Source organism: Rhinoderma darwinii, chromosome 4, assembly GCF_050947455.1.
Source record: "Rhinoderma darwinii isolate aRhiDar2 chromosome 4, aRhiDar2.hap1, whole genome shotgun sequence".
In the NCBI taxonomy this organism is placed as follows: Eukaryota; Metazoa; Chordata; class Amphibia; order Anura; family Rhinodermatidae; genus Rhinoderma; species Rhinoderma darwinii.
Window position 1 is genome coordinate 34,347,121 of NC_134690.1, and position 26,549 is coordinate 34,373,669.

General features: G+C 45.8%; 1 protein-coding gene across 1 annotated transcript; it reads left to right on the top strand.

The window, feature by feature from the left end:
* Positions 1-913: 913 nt before the first annotated feature.
* On the top strand, positions 914-26,345 carry LOC142760390 (embryonic protein UVS.2-like). The gene is made up of 7 exons (XM_075863575.1): positions 914-930; positions 1,427-1,548; positions 15,598-15,707; positions 15,814-16,039; positions 22,056-22,174; positions 22,998-23,220; positions 26,121-26,345. The coding sequence occupies exons 1-7, from the start codon at positions 914-916 to the stop codon at positions 26,132-26,134; spliced, it is 831 nt and encodes a 276-aa protein (XP_075719690.1). The 3' UTR covers positions 26,135-26,345.
* Positions 26,346-26,549: the final 204 nt, after the last annotated feature.

The window sequence follows — 26,549 nt, forward strand, 5'->3', positions numbered from 1 at the left end:
CACTTTTTTAAGTTTTATAACTTTTTGCACAATAAGATTACTTTTGTAAAAATAAGGTATTTTTTCTGTCGCCTTGTTCTGAGAACAATAACTTTTACATTTTTTAGTCGACGGAGCTGTATGAGGGCTTGTTTTTTTTGCAGGACAAGCTGTAGCTAGTATTCGTACTATTTTTGGATACATGCGACTTTTTGATCCCTTTTTATTCCAATTTTTGTAAGGCAAAGTGACCAAAAAACCGAAATTCTGTCATTAAGGTTTTTTAAGTTTTTTTTTACGCCATTCACCGCGTGGAATGAATAACATAATATTTTTATAGTTCAGGACATTACGGACGCGGCGATACCAAATATGTATGGTTTGTTTATTTTTTACAGTAATAAAGGACTTGATAAGAGAAAAAGGGCGATAGTGTTTTATTTTATTACTTGAAACTTTTATTTTAACACTTTAAACATTTCTTTAGTCCAACTATGGGACTTGAAGGTCAAACTGTCAGATTATTTTTCTAATACATTGCACTATCTACGTAGTGCAATGTATTAGATCTGTCAGTCATTCACTGACAGCAAGCCGATTAGGCTTCGCCCCCGGGCAGGGCCTAATAGGCTTCCATAATGGCAAAGTAGGATGCCATAGTTGCAGTCGGCAGTCCTGCGATTGCAGTGCAGAGCTGCCGATCTGCTGCCAACCACTAAGATGCAGCGATCGCTTTCGATACTGGGAGGCCAGTGTTAGGCCTCCGGTTGCCTTTGCAGACACCGGCATCCCGGCAATTTCATTGCTGGGGTGCAGATGAGCTGAAAACACCTTGAATGCAGCGATCGCATTTGACTGCTGCATTTAAGGGGTTAATAGCGGGGATCGGAGCAAACTTCGGACCTCACCATTTCCCCAGGGTGTCAGCTATAACATGCAGCCGACACCGAGGTATGGGGGCACCAACTCAGCTTCTGGGCCGGTGTTCACTATTTGTCCTATGGATACGGCAAAATGCGGGAAGCAGTAGCTTTCCATGAAGTATCCATACAACAAATGTCGAGAAGGGATTAAGGTAACTAACCAGGAACATAAGAATCCGATCCATTTTTAAAAATATTTTTTTTTACAAAATGATCAGTTGTGATCAGCGAGAGAACCCAGAAGCAAGTGTTCAGTTCCCCTGCAGCGCCACCACAGAGGAAATTAAGCATTACGCAGTGTCCCTTTAAATCGATAGGCTATCTGTGTAATGCATGATCATGCTGGGTGCTCCAGAGCAAGAGATGCTTTTTGTAACCACGTTTTGTAAGGCACTAGAAGGGGAACTCCCCCCACTCCATCATTGTACATGAAAAAATGAAAACCCATGAAGTCTAATCTAATTTTAAATATAACCTACATGCGCTTCTTTAGGCATATGATTAACAATACCCACCTCTCATAGGAATTACTACAGCACAGGAAAGCCATCAATGGTCGTTAAATCTGACCCTACCATAACTCTTGGACAGAATGTAGGACTGGATGATTCGGATGTGAAGAAGGTCAACGCGCTCTATAATTGCAGTAAGTACTTATATTTCACCCTGATGTTATAATAGTGATGACGATACGACTCTGCATCATGTGACCGGCCCTGCTGTACTTTACGTACTCACTGTACTACTTGTACATAGAGTACAACGGGGCAGGTCATATAATGAAGAGTCGTATCATCATCAAAAAAGACTGTGCAACTAGACTTCCGGTCCGCCGGCAGCGGTATAAAAATCTATGAAAATCTCAGAATGAGCACGACGGGGAACCGGAATGTATATTAGCGAGTATACCTACATATTGAAATGAGTACACTGTAAATAATTTTTGGTCCACACATAACCCCTTTAACCCCTTAAGGACAAGGCCAATTTTGGCCTTGAGTAAAGAACTATTTTTTTTATATTTCCCTCTTTGCATCCCGACGCACATAACTTTTTTTACGACGTAGTTGTATGAGACTTTGTCTCTTGCGGGACGAGTTGTACTTTATGTAGGTACCATTTTTTGGTACAAATATATTATCGTTTAATTTATATACATTTTTATTTTGGTGAAAATGCTGAAAAAAAGCAGTTCCGCTGCAGTTTTATTATTTAATTTTTTTTACACCCAACACCGATCATCATAAATAATGTTATACATTTGTTGTACAGGTTGTTATGGTCGTGGCGATACCAAATATGTCTATATTATTTCATGTTTTGGGACTTACTGTATATTTCAAAAAGTTTATTTATTCTAAAAAATTTGTATTTCTGTGTATTTTTTTGACAATTTTTTTTTATTTAACATTAATTTTTTTTACATTTTTGTACTTTTTTTTTATTTAATCCCATAGACGGATTTTTCATTTTGATTTTTTAACTGTAATGCACTGGCATATATTAATGTGCCAGTACATTAGCCTGTGTACTGATTGTACACAGGCAGTTGTTAGGCCATATCTCAGCAGAGGCGTTGCTAGGTTCTCCTGCACCCGGGGCAAAGATTCAGATTGGCGCCCCCCCCCCCCAATTTATTTCCCGACATCTCCTTCCCCCTCGCCATGTTTTCTTTCTTTACCAATCAATGAGGTGTAATTTTTTTTTCACAATTTTTTTAATGTAACTCTAGTATAAAAGCATTTCTACATTTTACAAGCGATGTAGTTCTATAATGTAATTAACATAAAAATAAATGAAGAAAATAAATTAAAGAGGCCACACACAGCCCCCTGTAGATAGCGCCACACAGCCCCCTGTAGATAGTGCCACACACAGCCCGCTGCCCCTTTGTAAATAGCGCCACACTCCCCACCCTTGTAAATAGTGCCACATTCCCCCCTTTTAAATAGCGCCACACTCCCCCCTTATAAATAGCGCCACACTCCCCCCCTTGTACTTAGCGCCACACTGTGAACAGACCGGTCAGCGGTAGCCTACCGCAACCACTCTCCGCTCTGCCTCATGTGACTTACCGGAGAAGCCGAGGAGGTCATTCGGTGCAGGCAGCGGCGGAGTTCCTTCTGACTAGGGTTGGTGACAGCCAGGGCCAACCTTAGCTTGGATGGCGCCCTGTGCGGGACTCTCTATTGCCGCCCCCTACACAAACCAAAAATTAACCACATATATGTGCAACAGCCCGATGGGGATGAGGGAAAGTGCGGAGACCAATGTTGGGAGTTGTAGTACTCATGGTGGCTGTAGTCCTCTCACACTCCTGCGGAGCTGGCACAGTGAAGGAGGGGGATCTGCATATGTATGGGTGGTAGTTGTTGATTCCCCCTGGGGCACACCCTGTGGTGCTGTCTCCTGGTGGATGGGATATGGGGTGCCCTTGTTGTTAGTGGGTGCAGTGCAGATTAACACGCAGGAGACGGTGATGTAACTTGGTATAATAATAACTCACAGTTTCTCTACTGGAAGATTGCAGGCTGCAGCTTGGTTCCACATAGAAGTTATTATCCAGCTAGGGCAGGCGGGATGAGTCAGGCTGGGACAGTTTCCTATCTGCAAGCAGCAAAATGAACTTTCTTCTCTCTTGCTTTCCTTCTCTTTAAGCAGGTTTGTTTCCCTGTATTAATTTCTAGTTCAGGCCAGAAGCTTTCTGAACGAAATATGCTGTGAGGCCAAGTATTATCTCAGCTCTCCTCACAGGCTGTCTTCCCTCGTTCCTCTCCTGGAACCGACTCCTCTACCACTTTCTGCTGCAAAGCCTCATGGGAACTGCCTCAGACCCTCCTCTCCAGCCACACCCTTTACAGGCTGGAAAAATAGATTGTAATGACAATTCTGCATCACTAGGTGGCAGCATAACACAACATATAACATTATGTTCAATGCATTAAAATGTAAACAATACTCCTCTATGGTATTGTCAGGACACTACATACACCTCTGCTTTAACAAAAGCCGTCCTCGGCGTCTGCAACGATGGAGGAACTGCAACCCTAGGAATGGAAAAGTCAGGCACATATCAAGCATATATTAAAACAGTGCAATATATTACTTTCACGAAGAGTCTCATCAGTCCTTTAAGGCACTAGAATAAGGAATATGGGCGACGACTCTTGTTCAATGTAAAGTTCCTGTATCAACTGTTGGGGAACAGGGATGTGGATTCCTCATATAAACTTGTGGGGTACAAGAGTTCTTAACCCAACCGGGACAGTGTCCAAAAGTTCGGCACAGAATAACTTGGGTAAATATAGCAAAGTCATTCAATGTTCAAGTAAAAAATATGAGGTAGAGAAAATGTTCAATTCTATGATGAAACAGTTAGTCGAGATACCTGGCGGGTAATTTACCCCTGGTGCTCCTCTCTGGTCTTCTAATAGGTTCTTCCTCGAAGAAAGCTGGTTCTGGGTTCATCTGTTGCTCTGGGCTGGCTGAAGACCCTGGCTGTGATGTTATCGGAGTCTCAACTTGATCCGGAACACTTTTGTCAGGGACAATGAAGGAAATTAAAGGCCCAAAGAACCAATCCAAAGGAGAAAAATCAGGCATCTGTGTCTCTGGTGACGGTAAAAGTTTCTCAACAACAGGAGGTTTCCCAACGATTTCAGCCTCTGCAGGAACAAACTCTTTTTGACACAATTTAAGTCTGTTACGATGGACTACTTGAGGTGCTCGGCCTTCTTTCACTATTTCGTACACGGCTGTGTCAGGATATGGGATGGCTTTGATGGTGTACGGTTCTGTTTCCCACTTGGTGTCCAGTTTGCTCGTTCTGTGATTATTCTTGAGCCAAACATGATCACCAATCTTAAAAGGCTCGGCTCTAGCATGCAAGTCAAAGTCCATTTGTTGCTTCTTGCGGGCTTCCTCCATTCGACTTTCAACAATTTTGTTGGCATCAGCCAGACGTCTCTGGTGGTCACTCACCCAATCGATTCGTGGCAACGGGTTGATGGCATCAGGCACTGACACATCCAGGTCTAAGTCAGCTGGTAATTTGCCCTGACGACCAAACATGAGGTAGTAGGGAGTGTACCCAGTGGAACAGTGTACAGTGTTGTTGTACATGTAAACTAACTCTGGTAGCAGGGTTGGCCAATTAGTCCTCCTGTGAGATGGCACAGTCCTCAGCATCTCTATAAACGTCTTGTTCATCTTTTCACAGAGGCCATTGCCTTGTGGGTGGTAAGCTGTTGTACGGAGCTTCTGACAACTGTAGAGAGAACACAGTTCTTGGAATAGCTGAGATTCAAATGCTGACCCTCTGTCAGTCAGGATCTTCTCAGGACATCCATAGGGTAGCATGAAGTTTTTCCAGAAAACAGCGGCAGTGGTTTTGGCTGTCAAGTCTCGGACAGGTACTGCAACCGCAAACTTGGTGTAGTGATCGATGATGGTCATTGCATATGTGTATCCAGATCTGCTAGGCTCAAATTTGACATGATCTATGGCCACGATCTCCAAAGGTCGGTGACTTACGATGGGATGTAATGGAGCCTTCTGATCATGTTTTTCACCTCTGCTTAGAGCACAAGCTTGACACTCTCTGCACCAATTCTCAATATCTTCACGCATTCCTATCCAATAGAAGCGTCTGCGGATTGTGGCTTCTGTTTTTTGTACACCGAAGTGTCCCGATCTGTCATGGTAGGCTTCTAGTACTGTTTTTGCATCTCGACGGGGTACTACTACTTGATGCAGACGGTCACCAGTGATGGGATCCAGAGTGCTGCGTAGCATCAGACCTTTTTTTATGAAGAGTCGTCTCCTCTGTCTCCAGAGACGGATTAATTCAGGGTCTACATTGCCACGACGAAGTCTCTCAGGTACTCTTCTACTGACGAGAAAATCTTGCAGCTCTCCCATCACCCGACTCTCTGCTTGAAGTTTAATCCATTGCTCCTTCTCTTGGAGTGATTCTGAACTCTGTTTCTGGGAGCAAAGTCCTTTCTCCATGATGGTGATTGTGTTCTGCTGGGTGAAGCGGGTGTAGAAGGATGGCATTTCTACTTCTTCCCAGTCTTCTTCATTCTGAGCAGGTACTTCATCGGTTGGCAGGCGGGATAATGCGTCCGCATTCTCATTGTATTTGCCGGTTCTGTACCTGACCACGAAGTCGTAATTTGCAAGACGAGATGCCCACCTTTGCTCTAGGGCTCCCAGCCTGGCTGTGTTCAGATGTGCAAGGGGGTTGTTGTCTGTGTAGACTACGAATGGTGTTGCCGCGAGGTAGTCTTTGTACTTCTCGGTTACAGCCCACACTAACGCAAGGAACTCCAATTTGAACGAGCTGTAATTTTGGTCATTCCGTTCAGTCCCTTTAAGCCCTCGGCTGCCAAAGGCTATTACCCGTTCGCTTCCCTCTTGCATTTGGGTCAGGATGGCTCCAAGACCTTTCTTGCTGGCATCCGTGTAGAGGCAGAAAGGTTGACTGTAGTCTGGATAACCAAGGATGGGTGGCTCAATCAGCTTCTGTTTCAGCAGCTGGAAGGCAATCTCTTGATCCTCAGTCCATTCAATAGGAATTGGTCTTTTCAGATGTTGCTTTGAGTGTCCTCTAAGAAGCTCTTGTAGAGGCTCTGCAATCTGGGCGAAATAGGGTATAAAGCGCCTGTAATAACCTGCGAATCCCAGGAAACTTCTCACCTCTTTTACTGTGGTGGGAGTAGGGCAATCCTTCACAACAGCAATCTTTTCTGGGTCAGGCATCACACCCTCAGAGCTAACAACGTGTCCCAAGTAGTTGACTTGTGGCTTCATTATGCTGGTCTTCGCAAAGTCCAAGGGATGTTTACTGAAGGCCTGATGGTATTCTCTTGAGACTTCCAATACTCCTTCAATTTGTTCAGCAGGCGTGGCAATATCCCCAACACAAATTTCTGACCACCATGGTGTAGATGAATTCTCTTCTTGTGTACTCTGTATTTGAGTGGACTGTTGGGCAACAACTGTTGAAACTTCCACAATGTCTTGGAATGTGACCTGTAATAACTGGGCAACAGAGTAGTATTTCTTTAATTCCACAGGGATGTCACTCAGATTCAAGAGGCGGATAGGTACCTTTCCGTGGGAAACGGTCACTAGACTTCTTGCAGCAAGCACCATAGGATGTTCTTCAAGATGGAGGGGTTCTACTAAGGCTTGGTAGTCTTGGCCTCGTATCCCTGGGCGAGCATGGCACCACAGCAGGGTTTCGGTACCGGGTTTCAGGATCACTGGACGGACATCTCTAATGCGGGCACGGCAGATCTCTCCTCTGACGTTGGAAAACTTCTGCTGAGCACACGAATAGTCTGTTGGATTACTTTCTGCGCAGAGTGTGAAGCTGTTGGCAGGGATCGGTGTAGGGCATCTAGCATTTCCCCATAACAATTCCTTAGGATGTTCATTCCGAGCACCACTGGAGGCATGTCTTCATCATCGACCTTTACTACGATCACACCTTGCTGTGTTAGGTTAGTCTCTCCCACTTGAACGGTGGGTTCCCAGTAACCTTGCAGGGGTACTGTCTGACCATTGCTTGCAATAACATTCAGACAAACTTCTGGTGGCTGCATCAATAGGTCGCTGCTCCAGTATTTCTCAAACATGGCTTTCTGTATGGTGGTGACTTGCGAACCAGTGTCCAGCAGAGCTGTAAGGGGTACCCCATTAATGTGGATGGTGACTAATGGATGGGGCCCGACATACCTGGTCAGCCAATTTGGATCTTCTGGACCTAGTGTTCTTCCACCCGAGGGATGTTCTTTTGACCGCCAGCACTCTCTCTCCACATGACCACTTTTGTGGCAGTGTCTGCAGATGGGCCTTCCATGAGTATCAAACCTGTCTGTAGGCAATCTTCCAGATCTCCTGTAGTATCCCTTGCTCGCACTGTCAGTAGGACGACTCCTATGCTGTGGGGACTCACACTCTGGCTGAGGACGCATCTCTAACTGTTCAAGCTTATGACACACCTTCTCCAAGCTCTTAGTCAGGATTGCGACTTGGTCCTTTAAATCAGCCACTGCATCTGGAATCTGTACATGTGCACCCTGGGCAGCAAGGAGAGTATTTCCTGGAGACACAGGACACATGAGCTTAGCATCTCCATAACTGTCAGCAGGACATGCGGCAAATGTGGTTGATTCTTGGTTGGGTTCTACCCCCAGGATTCTGATGGACAATTCTTTGAAATCCAGGAATGTACTTTCAGGATGTTGAGCAGACAGCATCTTTAGTTGACTTTTCAGAGACTTTGTTTCAGCTCCTTCAATAAACTGCTCCCGCAGTGTGTTATCTGCATTCTGTGCTTCACGTGGGTCCACTTCTATAATGGCCCTCAGTGCCTCCTGTAGGGATAAAGCATAGTCTCTAAGGGACTCACCGGGCTGTTGTTTCTTGCTAAAGAAGCGCATTTTCAATTCTGATACCGTCCTGGTTTCAAAGGTGACCAGTAGTCTTTCAAGAATCTGTTCTACGGTCTTTCGTTCTGCATGAGGCCATGACTTTACCTCTCTCAATGCAGCGCCCCCTAGCTGGCCAATGAGAATTTCCACCTTCTGTTGACACTGGATATAACCGGAACATAGCAAGCATTTTCCCTTTAAATTCTCTCAGGGTATGTGATTCACCTTTGTAGCGGGGGAGCCAGGGTGCTCCAAAATAATACGGCATGGTTAGTGGCATTATATGCCTGGTTGTGTGTGATCCACCTCGGCTGGGGGAGCCGTTATCGCTGTCGTCAGACATTTCTAATATAAATTCCTATCGTTGCCCCTAGCAACGAGATGCTCAGTAGCAGAATGTGTAGTAAGTCTCTTATTTGTGCTCACTGATGTGATAAGTTCATCTTTACTTGGGCTGAATTGTAAAAACTTTCAGCGGTACTCACTGTTTTGGAGCTGGAACCTCTTTCTCTGTCTTTTTGGAATATAAGCGGCCGCTGTGACTCAGATTCTGTACTTTTCATCTACTTCCGGTGGTTCCGGCTGGTTTCTCCTTCCCCACTGCAACAGTAGGTAGGAACGTTGGTTCCACTGTAGTCATCTGTAACATGTGGTTCCTTGCTGTTGCTGGGCAGATTCTCTGCTTTCCCGCCTTCAAGTGAGCGGGGGTGGAGCTAAGAGCAGTTGTGATGCAGCAAACAATTCAATGCAAACAGTCTCTAATGTCACTTTTGTTCTGCTAAAACAATGATCAATTCAATGTAAAAGTCTCTAATCACATTCACTGTCAGTACAGCAATTTCCATCACAAGTTCCATAAGTAACACACAGTCTTTCCAAGATGGCTGCTTAACCCCACATGTGCTGGTGATAATTTCTTGCAACAATAAAGTCTCTTTAGCAGGCACAGAGGTGTGTTCATCCTGTTCGTGACGCCAATTTATGTGCAACAGCCCGATGGGGATGAGGGAAAGTGCGGAGACCAATGTTGGGAGTTGTAGTACTCACGGTGGCTGTAGTCCTCTCACACTCCTGCGGAGCTGGCACAGTGAAGGAGGGGGATCTGCATATGTATGGGTGGTAGTTGTTGATTCCCCCTGGGGCACACCCTGTGGTGCTGTCTCCTGGTGGATGGGATATGGGGTGCCCTTGTTGTTAGTGGGTGCAGTGCAGAGTAACACGCAGGAGACGGTGATGTAACTTGGTATAATAATAACTCACAGATTCTTTACTGGAAGATTGCAGGCTGCAGCTTGGTTCCACATAGAAGTTATTATCCAGCTAGGGCAGGCGGGATGAGTCAGGCTGAGACAGTTTCCTATCTGCAAGCAGCAAAATGAACTTTCTTCTCTCTTGCTTTCCTTCCCTTTAAGCAGGTTTGTTTCCCTGTATTAATTTCTAGTTCAGGCCAGAAGCTTTCTGAACTAAATATGCTGTGAGGCCAAGTATTATCTCAGCTCTCCTCACAGGCTGTCTACCCTCGTTCCTCTCCTGGAACCGACTCCTCTACAACTTTCTGCTGCAAAGCCTCATGGGAACTGCCTCCGACCCTCCTCTCCAGCCACACCCTTTACAGGCTGGAAAAATAGATTGTAATGACAATTCTGCATCACTAGGTGGCAGCATAACACAACATATAACATTATGTTCAATGCATTACAATGTAAACAATACTCCTCTATGGTATTGTCAGGACACTACATATGGACACGCTGGAACATATATACTGTACACACATAAAGACAGATATTTAGACATACAGGCAAATATACATACACACATCTTGAACATACACATACAGGTAAATATATAGACGTACAGACACATATACGCACACACACCGGCAGATAAATACACAGACCGGAACATATACAAATACATAAAAGGCACAAATATACAAGCACAAAGGACACATTCACAAACAGACCCATATATACCCACACAGGCACACATGTACACAACACAGATAATGTAGTAGATGTTACCTGCTGTCCTATGTAACAACACAGATAACACACAGTGATAACTCTCTGAGTACAAATAATGAAGTAGATGTTACCTGCAGTCCTATGTAACACCACAGATAACACAGTGATAACTCTGAGTACAGATAATGTAGTAGATGTAAGAGACAAACACATGCAGAGACACAGACAGACAGAGACACACACACACACACACACACACACACACACACACACACTGTAACATATAGACATACAAACACAGAGACACACACACTGTATTCACACTACACAGACATATACACACAGACACTCACCATGTCTCCTTGCTGACAGGTCAGGACGGGCTGTGGGCGGAGCTTCCGCTCTGCTTCAAGGCGTGTGTGTAGAGCACAGAGGCAGATGCTGGAAGGCTGCAGCACGGGAGTGGACCTGTCCCCGGACCTGTGTCTCATCTGACCTCATGTCACTGATGTGAGGTCAGGTGACAAGTCAGGTGACTGGACTGGTCCACTCCCTGGCCGTCACAGACCCCAGTCAGAACGCCGTAATTTCCTGGCTCTTCCTAAAGCGGCTGCAGGTGTCCGACATACGGGGCGCCTGTCAGCAGCGATCAGCTGCTCTTCGGTGCACCCCCTTTCCCTACCACCGGGTTGCGCCCCGGGCACATGCCCCGCCTGCCCCCCCCTAGCTACGCTTCTGATCTCAGTATGCCCCAACAACAGACAATATGGTCAGACAGCCCTGGGGTCCCTCAATGGATCCTAGGCTGTCTGGCCATACAAGTTTTGGGCTTAGATCGAGTCACAGGGATTTTCTGTGATGCGATCAAAGGGCAGTCCCCCCTCCTCTTATTTACTTTGAATGCCGCAATCAGCTTTGATTGTGCAAGGAGTTAACCTCTTCTCTCCGCCATTGGAGTGGGTCTGCGGCTGTCTATTATAGCCGTTGCCCCGCTCTTGATCGCTCACGGACATGACTGTAACACAGGACGAGAATGCTCGTCCTACTGCGCAAAGTACCCGCCACTCAGGACGAGTATTCTCATCCTGAGTCGGCATGTAGTTAATCTCTATATGTTATGTCTATGGCTGGGCTAGATCAAGGTGTGTGGAGGTCCCTGAGTAATATGGGTCCCTAGCAGGGACGTAACTAGGAAACACTGGGCCCTATAGCAAACTCTTAAATGGGGCCCCCTCAGGTGCCACACGCAGCCCCCCTTATAGATAGTGCCACCCATAGATTGGGCCATACAGCCCCCCTGTAGACAGTGCTATACAGCCCCGCCTGTAAACAGTCACATCCCACTTGTAGATAGCGCCCCCTACCACCTCCCCCTTGTAGATAGTGCCATACAGCCCCTTGTGGATATCGGCATGAAACCCCCCTGTATATAACGCCATACAGTTCCCCCTGTATATAGTGCCACACAGCTCCCCTCCCATGTATGTAGTGCCACACAGCCCCCCTTAGTAGATAGCGCCACACAGTCACCCCTTAGTAGATAGTGCCACACACAGAACCCTGTAGATTGCGCCACACACAGCCCCCTGTAGATAGAGCCACAGCCCTCTTTCTTGCTGTGCCATACAGCCCCCCTAGTAGATAGTTCCACAAAGCCCCCTTAGTAGTGCCACACAGTCCCTTGTATATAGCACCACACAGCTCCCCCATGTGTATAGTGCCACAAAGCTCCCCCTTGTGTATAGTGCCACACAGCCCCCGAAGTAGTACAAGGCAATGTCACATCCGAAAAAGTTATATCAGCCAGGGGGAATGTCAATCAAACATGGAAAGGTGAGTTTGGAGGCAGGACTATGTGACTCTTCAGGATAGCGGCACCACCCCATGACCCTTTAATGAGTAATTAGCATATGGTGTGCGCCGTCTAAAAGTGGATTTTATAGATTTTTGCTGCGTCTGAAAAAACAACATACATTCGGAAATATTGTCAGGTCATGTATTACCGCATGGTGGCGGTTCAAGGGGTTAAAACTACCAGACAGGTTTCCATTAAATATACAATGAATAAAAAACAATTGTATGTGCCCTGCAATTTCGTTATTATAAATATATCCTATATAATTACAGCACCAGAACAAAGCTCAGTACATAAATACAGCACTAGAACCAAGCTCATACATATATACGTCACGAGAACCAAGCTCATACCTATATACGGCACAAGAGCCAAGCTCATACCTATATACGGCACAAGAGCCAAGCTCATACATATATACAGCACCAGAACCAACCTCAGTACTTAAATACATAACTAGAACCAAGCTCTGACATATATACAGCACTAGAACAAAGCTCAGTACATATATACAATAACAGAACCAAGGTCAGTACATATATACAATACCAGAACTAAGATCAGTACATAAATGCAGCCCCAGAACCAAGCTCAGTACATAAATACAGCACCAGAACAAAGCTCAGTACATAAATACAGCACCAGAACAAAGCTCAGTACATAAATACAGCACCAGAACAAAGCTCAGTACATATATACATCCCCAGAACAAAGCTCAGTACATATATACAGCACCAGAACCAAGCTCAGTACATAAATACAGCACCAGAATCAAGCTCAATACATAAATACAGCACAAGAACAAAGCTCATACATATATACAGCAACAGAACAAAGCTCAATACATAAATACAGCCCCAGAACCAAGCTCAATACATAAATACAGCACTAGAACCAAGCTCATACATATATACAGAACGAGAGCCAAACTCATACATATATACAGCACCAGGACAAAGCTCAGTACTTAAATACAGCATCAGAAACAAGATCAGTACATATATACAGCACCAGAGCAAAGCTCAGTACATATATATAGCCCCAGAAGCAAGCTCAGTACATATATACAGCACTAGAACAAATACAGCTATATTTAGTGCAACCCCTGCCGTATAGGTTTGTATGGCGTAAAACTGCAGCTCCCAGCATGGCCCAAACAATGGTAAGGATATGCTGGGAGATGCTGTTTCAAAAAAAAAAAAATCAATCCACCCATCATCTCGCTGCAGATCATACAATGACTACAGTGCTGATTAGAGGCAGAATAAACATTTTTATTAAGTGACTCACCGGTGCCGTCTCAGATTCTAGTTCTTTTTCTCTTTTCTTCTCCCACCAATCCAGACCTCTATGATGGATTTCTCCCGGCCACAACCCATTTCTGCAGTTTTCAGCTCAGATGTCTACAGCTTCTCACTTTCAAAACATTTCTGCACCTATAAAAGAAGATAAATTCTCAACACCTCTAAATATAAAAGTGCCATACACTGCACCTCTAACTATAAGAGCACCATACACTGTGTCCCTGATTATTATAGTATCATACACTGTGTACCACATACACATCATGCCCCCTGTAGTTAGTGCCCCCATAGCCCCCCTGTAGATAGTAACCCCCATAGAGCCTCTATAGATAGTGCCCTACATAAAAGCCCCTGTAGATAGTGCCCCACATACAGCCCTCTGTATATAGTGCCCAAATATAAACTCTAGAACTGCAATGCAATAGTGCTAACCACTGAGCCACCGTGCTGACCTACATATAGATAGTGCCACACAGCTAACCCACCCCTGTATATAGTGTCCCACATATAGCCCACCCCTATAGATAGGGCCCTACAAATAGCTCCCACGATAGTTCTCCACATATAGCGCACCGCTGTATAGTGTCCCACATATAGCCCACCCCTGTAGATAGTGCCCTACATATAGCTCCCCCATATATAGTGATCCACATCCCCACACATAGACCCACCCCTGTAGATAGAGCCCCACTGTAGATAATGCTACTCAGTTTTAGTAGAAAAAAAAAATGTTACATACTCACATGATCCCGTTCCGTCCAGTGGCAATGCAGATCTGCTATCTTTTGAGCTGGTCTGCTGGAGCTGAACGACGCAGGCGGCACTTCGTTGAAAGGCGCTGCTTGAAAGGGCAGAATGACTTGCCCCGTCAATCAGTGCCCTTCAACCACGGAAGCGGCGTGATTACGTCATTGTGCCGCTAGCGTCATTGAAAGGCGCTGATTGGCGGGGCAAGTCATTAGACGCAGGTACAATTATCGCTATAGACGCAGGTACAATTACTGCAAAAGGGGGTGGCTGCCGCTAGCACCGGGGCCCCCTCCGGTGCTAGCGGCGCCACCGGGCATGAGAGGGCCCGTGCCGCCCAGACCATAAATGTTAGAGGCTCGGCGGCGCGGGCCGTGCAGTAGCGTCGCTACCGCCGTAGCAGCCATAACGGTTGCTAGCGGCGCCATCGGGCATATGGGGAGGGGGCGTGTTGGCGGGCAGCACGGGCCCCCTCATGCCAAGGGCCCCGTAGAAGCCACTACGGCTGCTACAGTGGTAGTTACGCCACTGGTTCCTGAACTATCCTTTTTATTTGTGGAAGGAATTAATACTATCTTAGAAAAAAAGAAAAAGCTACAGTACAGATGCAAAATGAAAATAATATAGCTACACTATATTTAAAGATTACAAATGGTATCACAATCTATCACAACAACCATGCAGCATTAAAATAATACCACCATAAAGTGCTCGGACAATGGCATAACAATGCCCAAACAACAGCATTATATTGTGCCAAAATAATATTGCCATATAATGCCCAAATAATACCTCTATATACGACCTATATAATAAATATCACTGAACCTGCTGATTTGGGCAGTCTGGTGACTTTCAGAAGATAAGTGCTGCCAGAGAGTTCTGCTATTGGCCAATATCTTCCTCCCTATTGAAATAGACATGCACACTTGTTTGATCTGAGCATGCATGCTTATGGGGAAACGGAAGAAATAGATATATCACCTGAACGCGTGTTGTGCCGACTATCTTGTGTGTATAGTTATGGTATCAGAGACTTGTAGCACCCTGCTATGATTTGTCATGGGGAGAGTGGTGAAGGCCCCTGGATGGTGAAGGGCATTTGCCCATTTTGCCTCCCCTATAATCCAGCTGTGGTTTGAGGGTATGTATGTGTTTTAACGTCCTTCTGTTTTCCGTGTCCTTTTCTTTGCTGGGTCTTCAGGATTCTCATGGCTTCTGTGATTGCATCCACCCATCCACTTGTTGTCCTCTTCTTTTCCCTGCTTCTCTTCTGGGCATAATTATGTTTTCCAATGAATTGTTAGTTTTCATATTTTTTATGCATTTATGCTGCAAGGTTAAGTATGATTTCATGACAAATTTTGTATTTTTTTTAAGATGTGTGTTCAAGAAAGTTTGTGAAATTATCAGGAACTTTCATCTATAGCTCAACTCTATCAAGCCAAGGAGGACCCAGCTGCTTTTATCTTATACAATCTTGCTACAAGGTACATATTAAATATCAAACAAACATCTGTTGTATTAAATACTTTTCCTGAACAAAAGCTTATTGGCTTTGAGCTTACACTGTTACTTCCTTCTCTTCCATCCCAGGTTTCCCTGCAGCTCAATGACATCAATATCTTATCATCTCCTGACTGTGATGATGCCTACATTAAAGTCTATGATGGAGTCAGTAAATCATTGCGTCTTCTGCTGGACAAGACATGTGGAAGCAACGTAGTTCCACCTCTAATTTCATCCGGATTTTACATGCTGATAGAGATTGTGAACAACCAGCCATCAGTTGAGAGCACATTTAGTGCTTCCTATCAATCAGGTAAGTGTCCTCCACTTTTCAAATCCACCTAAACAAAAACATGCTTGTAAGGGGGTGATACGGCCCTTCTAAAGTGAACTGTCTTCCCTGTGCATCTTCCATGTTTAGTGGTATTTTTCTTCTGTATTATCCTGTGTATGCCTGTCATATTATTAGCAGCCACAAGGTGTCACTGCAGGACGAGTGTCTGAGGAGACAGAGCTGGGTGACAGGAAGTGGAAGTGAGGGAGAGGGAGGTGACTGAGGGGGAAAGAAAGAGAGAGGACTTGTGTGACAGAGAGGGGGCACAGTGACCAGGCTGCCGCCATTTGTAGGAGAAGGATCCTTGGCTCAATGTTCCTGGAGGAGGACTAGCTGGACATTCACTACAGCTCAGCAGTGTCAGGAGACACAAGGGAAAAGATGTCGTCTTCTTCAACAGAGGAGCAGAAAGCAGAGGTAAGGGTGGTATGCCGCGTGGTAGTGAGTAGCTCTCACTCTGACCCGCGGAGGCGCACGCGGTAATATATCCGCCGGACTCACGCCGTAGCCAAAGGGCGAGGGGCATAGCTTCCACCTTTGGGGATTCCGCAGTGTGAGTGGTAGCACCACAGTGATCCGCGGAGACGGCCCATTTCCTTCTTGAGACCCGCCGGGCCGGGTCAGTGAGCGCCAGGCGCAGCCACCCATGAGCTGGTAGGACTCCCACGAGGGCGAGTGCCTCAGCTACTGAGAGACTTGATTTGAATACTGTATTGTCGTTATTTGGCCTGTTTGAAATTGTGATTTTCAGTAAACCGTTTATTTGAAAAGAACTGAGTAGTGTTGTGGTGTCCACGTTTAGTCTTACCTAACTCGTGGCGTCACGAACAGGATGAGCCAACCAGGAACTTCAGCGGAGTCTGCCATCAGTGCCCCAGGCCCACCCCCAATTCTGTTCCCTATGGGGGCAGCCATGTTAAATGTGCCCAAATATGACGGAAAGAGTGTGACGCTGATGGATTGGGCCGAGAGGCTACGAGCAGCGGCCCGACTCTACCAAGTACCTCCCCCACACCAAGCGGATCTCGCGTTGAGCCTGCTAGAAGGAGATGCTCGTGCAGCAGTAGTAGTCCTCCCAGTCAGTCAAAGAGCGACCCTGGAAGACATCATCACCAGGCTCGAAACCCTATACGGAGACACTACCTCAGTTACCGATTTACGGAAAAAATTCTATACCCGTAGTCAACGGGAAGATGAATCCGTCCAACAGTACTCGGTTGCACTCCAACGATTGTGGAACCGACTTAGCAAGAAAGATCAAGAGGGGTGCGCGGCTGTCCCTGACCCGGACAGGGTGCTGCGGGACCAATACTTGTCTGGGTTGAAGAATAGAGCGCTAAGAAGGAGCCTCAGAGACTATATACGGACGGAGCCGCATACCGCCTTAGTGGACCTAGTTCGAGAGGCCATAGAGTGGCAGCACGAGGGAGAGGATGGTGCTCACGTTAGTGTACACAACTCGACCGAAAGGGGACCGCCTCCGAAAATGGACCCCACACCAGAGAGTGCTTTCCTCCGAGACTTTGCCAGGGATGTGAGGGAGCTCATGAGGGAGATGAGAGAAGAGATCAACCAGCTGAAGGCGGCAAGTTCTACCCGGGAGGACCGTCCTCGGCAGAGATTTGATCCGGCCGAAATTCGCCGGTGTTGGGAATGTGGCCGACCAGGACACCTGGCAAGAGACTGTCATGCCCCTAGGATGAAACGGCCACCTTTAAACTAGAAGGACCCGCTGCTGAGGGCCGGGTGGCGGAAGTTCCTTGTAGAGGCCCTCTATCATCCACACAGAGAGCTATTGGGTGCTGCACAGGAAAACCAGCAGTACAGCACAAGGTGTGGAATCTTAGCCAAGTGGAAGGAAAGTTTATTTCTAGTCAAGTAAAAGGGACGGTGAAGTGGTTTCATGTCCGAAAGGGCTACGGTTTTATTCGCCGAAGTGACCATAAAGGCGATGTGTTTGTCCACTGGTCTGCTATAAAGAGGAGCAACCCCCAGAAGTCTCTGCGCAGCGTTGGAGAAGGAGAGATGGTAGAATTTGATGTAGTGGGAGGAAGAAAGGGCACTGAAGCTGCCAATGTCACAGGCCCCGGTGGTGTTCCAGTTAAGGGAAGCAGATTTGCCCCTGACCGGCGGCGACCCCGTCGGCCCTTTCACCAGCTCAGGTCAGAGAGTTTAGAGGAATCGAGAGACCCGGCCATAGGTCAAGTGTCAAGTCAAACGTCTCGTGACCAGCCATCCCTCCTTTCCCCTGCAGCTGCGGAATTCACACCAGCAGTCTTGCAACGTCCGATGTTGGTAGCAGCCAACAAGCCAGGACCAGGATTGATTACTAAAGAACCACCGTTTCAACAGCCTTTCGTCTGTTCAACTGACCAGCCTAAAGATCAGCGGGACCTGTCGACCGTAAGACAACCGGATGTAGTGGGATTCCAAGAGGTCGACAAAAAGGAGAACACAGCTCTACAAGGATGGGGAACTGTAACCGCTACAGAAATGAATGCCTGGCTAGCCTCTGTGAGTGCAAGGGACTGCACTCGTAAAAGCCGGGGGAAGTGTAAGGGGGTGATACGGCCCTTCTAAAGTGAACTGTCTTCCCTGTGCATCTTCCATGTTTAGTGGTATTTTTCTTCTGTATTATCCTGTGTATGCCTGTCATATTATTAGCAGCCACAAGGTGTCACTGCAGGACGAGTGTCTGAGGAGACAGAGCTGGGTGACAGGAAGTGGAAGTGAGGGAGAGGGAGGTGACTGAGGGGGAAAGAAAGAGAGAGGACTTGTGTGACAGAGAGGGGGCACAGTGACCAGGCTGCCGCCATTTGTAGGAGAAGGATCCTTGGCTCAATGTTCCTGGAGGAGGACTAGCTGGACATTCACTACAGCTCAGCAGTGTCAGGAGACACAAGGGAAAAGATGTCGTCTTCTTCAACAGAGGAGCAGAAAGCAGAGGTAAGGGTGGTATGCCGCGTGGTAGTGAGTAGCTCTCACTCTGACCCGCGGAGGCGCACGCGGTAATATATCCGCCGGACTCACGCCGTAGCCAAAGGGCGAGGGGCATAGCTTCCACCTTTGGGGATTCCGCAGTGTGAGTGGTAGCACCACAGTGATCCGCGGAGACGGCCCATTTCCTTCTTGAGACCCGCCGGGCCGGGTCAGTGAGCGCCAGGCGCAGCCACCCATGAGCTGGTAGGACTCCCACGAGGGCGAGTGCCTCAGCTACTGAGAGACTTGATTTGAATACTGTATTGTCGTTATTTGGCCTGTTTGAAATTGTGATTTTCAGTAAACCGTTTATTTGAAAAGAACTGAGTAGTGTTGTGGTGTCCACGTTTAGTCTTACCTAACATGCTGGAAAAATAACTACCAAGGTAGCAGGCATGGGAGCTGCTATGTGGCCCAGCAGCTAAGGGGTCCTCACAGGGGCATAGATTCAGGGGGTGCAGAGGTAGCAGTTGCACCCGGGCCCTGGAGACTGAGGAGGCCCAAAATCCCCTCAGCCACATAAGAGGACACCAGTATTATAAATGATATACGGTAGGTGGGGGAGCTGTGAAAGATTTTGTATTGGGGCCCAGTAGTTTCAAGTTACGCCTCTAGGTCCACCTCCACTTATTGGTGAGGTGCAGTAAGTGATCGCTGTGGAAGAGTAGGGGCAGTGCCGGCTCCAGGTTTATGTGGGCCCTTGGATGACAGACTTAGTAGGTCCTTTTGTGGGGGAACTCATGGTGGCAGTAAAATGTCAAACGTCACTTTGTGCCCCCATATAGACGTTAGGCCCTGTTTATGCCCCAATATAGAAGTTAGGCCCCCCGTTTGTACCCCCATAAATTTAGCGCACTCTGTAGATACTGCCACACAGCCCCCCTATCAGGTAGTGCCACACAGCCCCCTCTCCCTGGTAGTGCCACACAGCCCCCCCCTGGTAGTGTCACACAGCCCCCTCCCTGGTAGTGCCAATCAGCCCCCTCAGGTAGTGCCAATCAGCCCCCCTCCCAGGTAGTGCCACACAGCCCCCCTCCCAGGTAGTGTCACACAGTCCCCTCCTCCCCGGCAGTGCCACACAGCCCCCCTTCCTGGTAGTGCCACACAGCCCCCCTCCCAGGTAGTGCCACACAACCTCCTCTCCCAGGTAGTGACACACTGTCCCCCACCCTGGTAGTGCTGCACAGCTCCCCTTCCTGATAGTGCCACACAGCCACCCTCCCTGGTAGTGCCACACAGTCCCCCTCCCTGTAGGTAGCGCCTTTGGGGTTCCCTGTAGGAGTGCAATACCCAGCCAGAGAATTGCCGACCCTTTGACTGGGGATTCCTCTCCAGGAGAAGCCCCTGATGTCACTGTCCATATATAGACAGTGTTGTCAGGGGCAACACCAGAGCTATAGTCCCGAGCAGAGCGCTACTAGTACTCTGCCTGGGAACCATGCTCTGCTCTTGACATCACTGTCCATATATGGATAGTGATGTCCGGAACAGAGCTTAAAGAGGCTCTGTCACCAGATTTTGCAACCCCTATCTGCTATTGCAGCAGATAGGCGCTGCAATGTAGATTACAGTAACGTTTTTATTTTTAAAAAACGAGCATTTTTGGCCAAGTTATGACCATTTTTGTAGTTATGCAAATGAGGCTTGCAAAAGTCCAAGTGGGTGTGTTTAAAAGTAAAAGTCCAAATGGGCGTGTATTATGTGTGTACATCGGGTCGTTTTTAATACTTTTACTAGCTGGGCGCTCTGACAAGAAGTATCATCCACTTCTCTTCAGAACGCCCAGCTTCTGCCAGATCACGCTGTGTCGTCACTCACAGGTCCTGCATCGTGTCAGACGAGCGAGGACACATCGGCACCAGAGGCTTCAGTTGATTCTGCAGCAGCATCGGCGTTAGCAGGTAAGTCGATGTAGCTATTTACCTGCAAACGCTGATGCTGCTGCAGAATCAACTGTAGCCTCTGGTGCCGATGTGTCCTCGCTCGTCTGACACGATGCAGGACCTGTGAGTGACGTCACAGCGTGATCTGGCAGAAGCTGGGCGTTCTGAAGAGAAGTGGATGATACTTCTCATCAGAACGCCCAGCTAGTAAAAGTATTAAAAACGCCCCGATGTACGCACATAATACACGCCTACTTGGACTTTTACTTTTAAACACACCCACTTGGACTTTTGCAAGCCTCATTTGCATAACTACAAAAATGCTCATAACTTGGCCAAAAATGCTCGTTTTTAAAAATAAAAACGTTACTGTAATCTACATTGCAGCGCCTATCTGCTGCAATAGCAGATAGGGGTTGCAAAATCTGGTGACAGAGCCTCTTTAAGTCCTGGGCAGAGCGCTAATAAAGGCTCTGCTCCGGTACTCCAGCTCTGAGGAAGCCCCTGATATCTCTGTCCATATATGGATACTGATGTCAGGGGCAACCCCAGAGCCAAAGATCCCGGGAAAAGCGATACTAGCACTCTGCCTGGGACACTGCTCTGCTCCTGACAACACTGTCCATACATGGACAGTGATGTCAGGAGCTTTCCCAGAGACAGAGTCCCGCAGCAGAGCTGCTAGCACTCTGCCTGGGACTCCTTCTCTCCTCCTGAGATCACTGTCCATATATGTACAGTGATGCCGTGACGACGGGGCCCCACAAGGGTAGTGGGCCCTGCAACTTGCCCGGGTTTGCCAGGTGCTGACGCCGGCCATGAGTAGAGGGAATGGCAGTGGAAAATTAAATGCAGAACATTCATCCACCAAAGAAAGGACGAGAAACACCGGAGACCACTGAGGACTTCATGTCGTGAACTCACTTCCTGCTGAAAGTAGTCATGGTAAAGTGGGAACCCATTTAAAGTTTTGATATGAGACCCCATAACTCTGTTTTACACCCCTACTTGTTCTTCTGGATTATTATAGACAAGAAAAAGTGACTACTATGACTTTTTTTAAACTTACACACTAAAAAGTTATGATTTAAACAAACCGAGAATGAACACTAAGTCAAATTCTTTTCACATAGTGAAATACGGAGAGACCTTCGTGGCGCAAACCGGGATTGTGAAATCTCCAGGATTTCCTAATATATATCCAACCCTTCTGGACGTTGTATACAGCATCATAGCCCCTGAAGGATATACGGTAAAAAGTTACATCTCAAAGGCTGATAATGTCTCATGATTTTCATTAGGTTTGAAGTGTGACTGGACATTTACATCACATTCCAAAAAGTACAATCCCACATTTCTGATTGACTCAAGATATTTGTTGTTATCGATGCAGTCTGTTTATCATAATATTAGATATGAAAATAATGTCAATGTTGATTTTACGCAACAAAAATCATTGTTTAAAGCATTGCTTCTCAAACTGTGAGTTGGGCCTATACCCAGTTGCACACGACCAGTGCCACTAGGACCATAGCATTCGAGTGGCACCTGAATTGTGGGTGAATTGGGTCCATGAACAAGTGGGTGAATTGGGTCCATGAACAAGGACCCGATGTTCCGATCCATGGAAAGAGAGAACATGTCCTATCTTTCCACGGACGGGACTCGGGCGGCATGACGGTCTTGTGCAAGGGCCCTAACTGGTGAGGTGCCATACAGTTCCTTACAGGGCACTGCATGCCTGCCAAACACCCCAGATTCCACAGGACAGGAGGGAACTTCTACATTTCTTCTTGTGGCAAAAAAGGCCGGGGGCGACTGGGTACAGTGACTGATAATGGGCACTGTGGCTTACATGTGGGCGCTGTGTGGCCTGTTATCCAGCACACTTTCCACATGACATCCATATGCCCATATTTTGGTATGGATGTCGACCACTAGTGACGCCCACTTTTTGAGAAGCAGTGGTGGCATAGTCAAAATATCAAATTGACAATCACCCCATTGTACTGTATTGTAATTCCACCAATCCCAGACTCACGCATACATCCTTTACATGTTTGTTTTTTTAACAGGTGGTTCTAAACTTCCTATTTTTTTGGATTCAAAATTCACCAAAATGCATCCCAGAGTATTTGATAATTAGAGATGGTCCGTTAACCACATCCCCAATCCTGGGCACATATTGTGGACGTCTTGACAACATACAGGTGGCGTCTACTGGCAATATAGTACTTCTACAGTTCCACAGTGGGAATCTTATTGAATATAATGGGTTTTATGCAAAGTATAAGTTTGGTAAGTGAGATCAGATATTTGTTGAACCACGTTGAGCAGTTTTCAAATTATTTTACCAGCCACTGTCATATTTCAGACCTTACTGACCACACAAGTATAGCTGTATGGGTATTGTCCTTTCCTTGTACACCAAGGTTGAGGCCATAAAATGTCAATGACGTAAATGGGTTGCCTAATAAAGACAAGTCCTGGTCATATACCCTATGAGGACCTCATGGAGTGGGGTTCCTCACTTGGGACTCTTTATGAGCCAGAACAGAACACAGATACAAAATGGAAAAGGGGAACACACTTTACCTGATCAGATACAAATAGATCATGCTTTATCCCACAGTGATATTCATTTGTGGAAAACCTAGATAAATTAATCTTTGACGTGCATATCTCCCTAAGTGATAAAAGTAACCTGTAATTACAAATAGGACAAAAAGTGAAATAGTCAGACATTTTTGAGGCTATGGTCAACCGTTTTAGGTTATTGAACTATTTACAAGTCTAAAAACCTTCACTGCTCCCCCCATGTTTGTAAATCGTGTGTATATTAGTATACAAAGATAGGGTACACACCTATTCCCAGGTAGAAATACCTGGGAACAACAGTCCATACCCACCCTGGGAACCAGAAATACCAATGAATTGTGTTAGGGTGTCTACTCTTTTGAACGGACGCCATAGCTCTACACTACAACTAATTTTGTCATTTTGGTTACTGACTGTATAGTTTTATTAAAGGAGATGCCTGGTTCCCCCACAGATCCCAGCTGATTCCCGGGGGGTCCAAACAGCAGGACATCCTATGATCAGCTTATTAATTGTGGACCCTTCTAGCAAAAAGAGATTGTCCAACGTGGACAACGCCTTTAAAAATCCATTCTGTGACAATATTGGTTGTTCACTACCAAAGTCGCCGACCTGCCTGCATGGTTCCTAATTATTCTAAAACAATTCATGCTAAAGAATGACTTAAACTGTATTTCACAGGGGACCTGAACTCTGAATACATTCCATTGGCAAACGCATGCATCTCACTTATATGTATATTTTATAGTGATGTGTATATATATATATATATATATATATATATATACACTTCCGTTCAAAAGTTTGGGGTCACCCATGAAAAGTCACACTTATATTTATCAAATGAGTTGCAAAATGACTAGAAAATATAGTCAAGACATTGACAAGGTCAGAAATAATGATTTATATTTGAAATAATAATTTTCTCCTTCAATCTTTGCTTTCGTCAAAGAATGCTCCATTTGCAGCAATTACAGCATTGCAGACCTTTGGCATTCTAGCTGTTAATTTGCTGAGGTAATCGGGAGAGAAATTTCACCCCATGCTTCCAGAAGCCCCTCCCACAAGCTGGATTGGCTTGATGGGCACTTCTTGCGTACCATACGGTCAAGCTGCTCCCACAACAGCTCTATGGGGTTGAGATCTGGTGACTGCGCTGGCCACTCCATTACAGATAGAATACCAGCTGCCTGCTTCTTCCCTAAATAGTTATTGCATAATTTGGCGGTGTGCTTTGGGTCATTGTCCTGTTGTAGGATGAAAATGGCTCCAATCAAGCGCTGTCCACAGGGTATGGCATGGCGTTGCAAAATGGAGTGATAGCCTTCCTTATTCAAAATCCCTTTTACCTTGTACAAATCTCCCACTTTACCAGCACCAAAGCAACCCCAAACCATCACATTACCTCCACCATGCTTGACAGATGGCGTCAGGCACTCTTCCAGCATCTTTTCAGTTGTTCTGCGTCACACAAATGTTCTTCTATGTGATCCAAACACCTCAAACTTCGATTCGTCTGTCCATAACACTTTTTTCCAATCTTCCTCTGTCCAATGTCTGTGTGATTTTGCCCATATTAATCTTTTCCTTTTATTAGCCAGTCTCAGATATGGCTTTTTCTTTGCCACTCTGCCCTGAAGGCCAGCATCCCGGAGCCGCCTCTTCACTATAGACGTTAACACTGGCGTTTTGCGGGTACTATTTAATGAAGCTGCCAGTTGAGGACCTGTGAGGCGTCTATTTCTCAAACTAGAGACTCTAATGTACTTGTCTTGTTGCTCAGTTGTGCAGCGGGGCCTCCCACTTCTCTTTCTGCTCTGGTTAGAGCCTGTTTGTGCTGTCCTCTGAAGGGAGTAGTACACACCGTTGTAGGAAATCTTCAGTTTCTTGGCAATTTCTCGCATGGCATAGCCTTCATTTCTAAGAACAAGAATAGACTATCGAGTTTCACATGAAAGCTCTCTTTTTCTAGCCATTTTGAGAGTTTAATCGAACCCACAAATGTAATGCTCCAGATTCTCAACTAGCTCAAAGGAAGGTCAGTTTTATAGCTCCTCTAAACAGCAAAACTGTTTACAGCGGTGCTAACATAACTGCACAAGGGGTTTCAAGTGTTTTCTAATCATCCATTAGCCTTCTAACACAGTTAGCAAACACAATGTACCATTACAACACTGGAGTGATGATTGCTGGAAATGGGCCTCTATACACCTATGTAGATATTGCATTAAAAACCAGACGTTTGCAGCTAGAATAGTCATTTAGCACATTAACAATGTATAGAGTGTATTTTTGATTAATTTAATGTTATCTTCATTGAACAAAACTGTGCTTTTCTTTCAAAAATAAGGAAATCTCTAAGTGACCCTAAACTTTTGAACGGTAATTGTATATATATATATATATATATATATATATATATATATATATATATATATATATATACATATACACACATATTAAGAAAATTGTAGAAAAAGTGTCATTGTACATGACAAATATTTGCAGAATGCTGTCTGATTGTGTTACATCTCACCCATCATAGGTTTCTGTATTTTTTGGGCTACGATAAAGCTGAGCATTTCTTTCCTCTCTTGCAGTGCCAATCAGCTAATATGCAGGATGGCACCAGGACCGTACGATCCTTAGAAGAAAACCAAGATTGGGATATACGAAAAGGAATGTTCATGTTTAACCTTTTGTTTTTTCTTTATAGACAGTGGTAATAAATTCTTAATATAATAATGTAATGATCTTAGTTTACAATGTATGTAACATTCATATTGTATGTGGTGTTTACATGAATAAAGGGGGTCAAAAAGTTAATAAAACTTGCTTTTTTTGATAACACTGCGGTTCCAGATTGTGCTGTAGTTGGTAAGTACACTCTCAACGGGTCACCTGTAGATGACATTGAGCATATCATCATGTACATACTTTAAAGGGAACCTGTCACCAGCATTTCACCTATTGAACTCTCCTCACCCCTCTCTGGCCGCTCCTATCAAAAATTCATTGCCGTTATCCCC

What these genes read in the sequence shown, in the direction of transcription:
- LOC142760390 (XM_075863575.1), top strand. An exon ending in CAACGCGCTCTATAATTGCA is followed by an intron (nt 1,549 to 15,597) that starts GTAAGTACTTAT and finishes ATTTTTTTTAAG; the next exon opens with ATGTGTGTTCAAGAAAGTTT. An exon ending in TTATACAATCTTGCTACAAG is followed by an intron (nt 15,708 to 15,813) that starts GTACATATTAAA and finishes CTTCCATCCCAG; the next exon opens with GTTTCCCTGCAGCTCAATGA.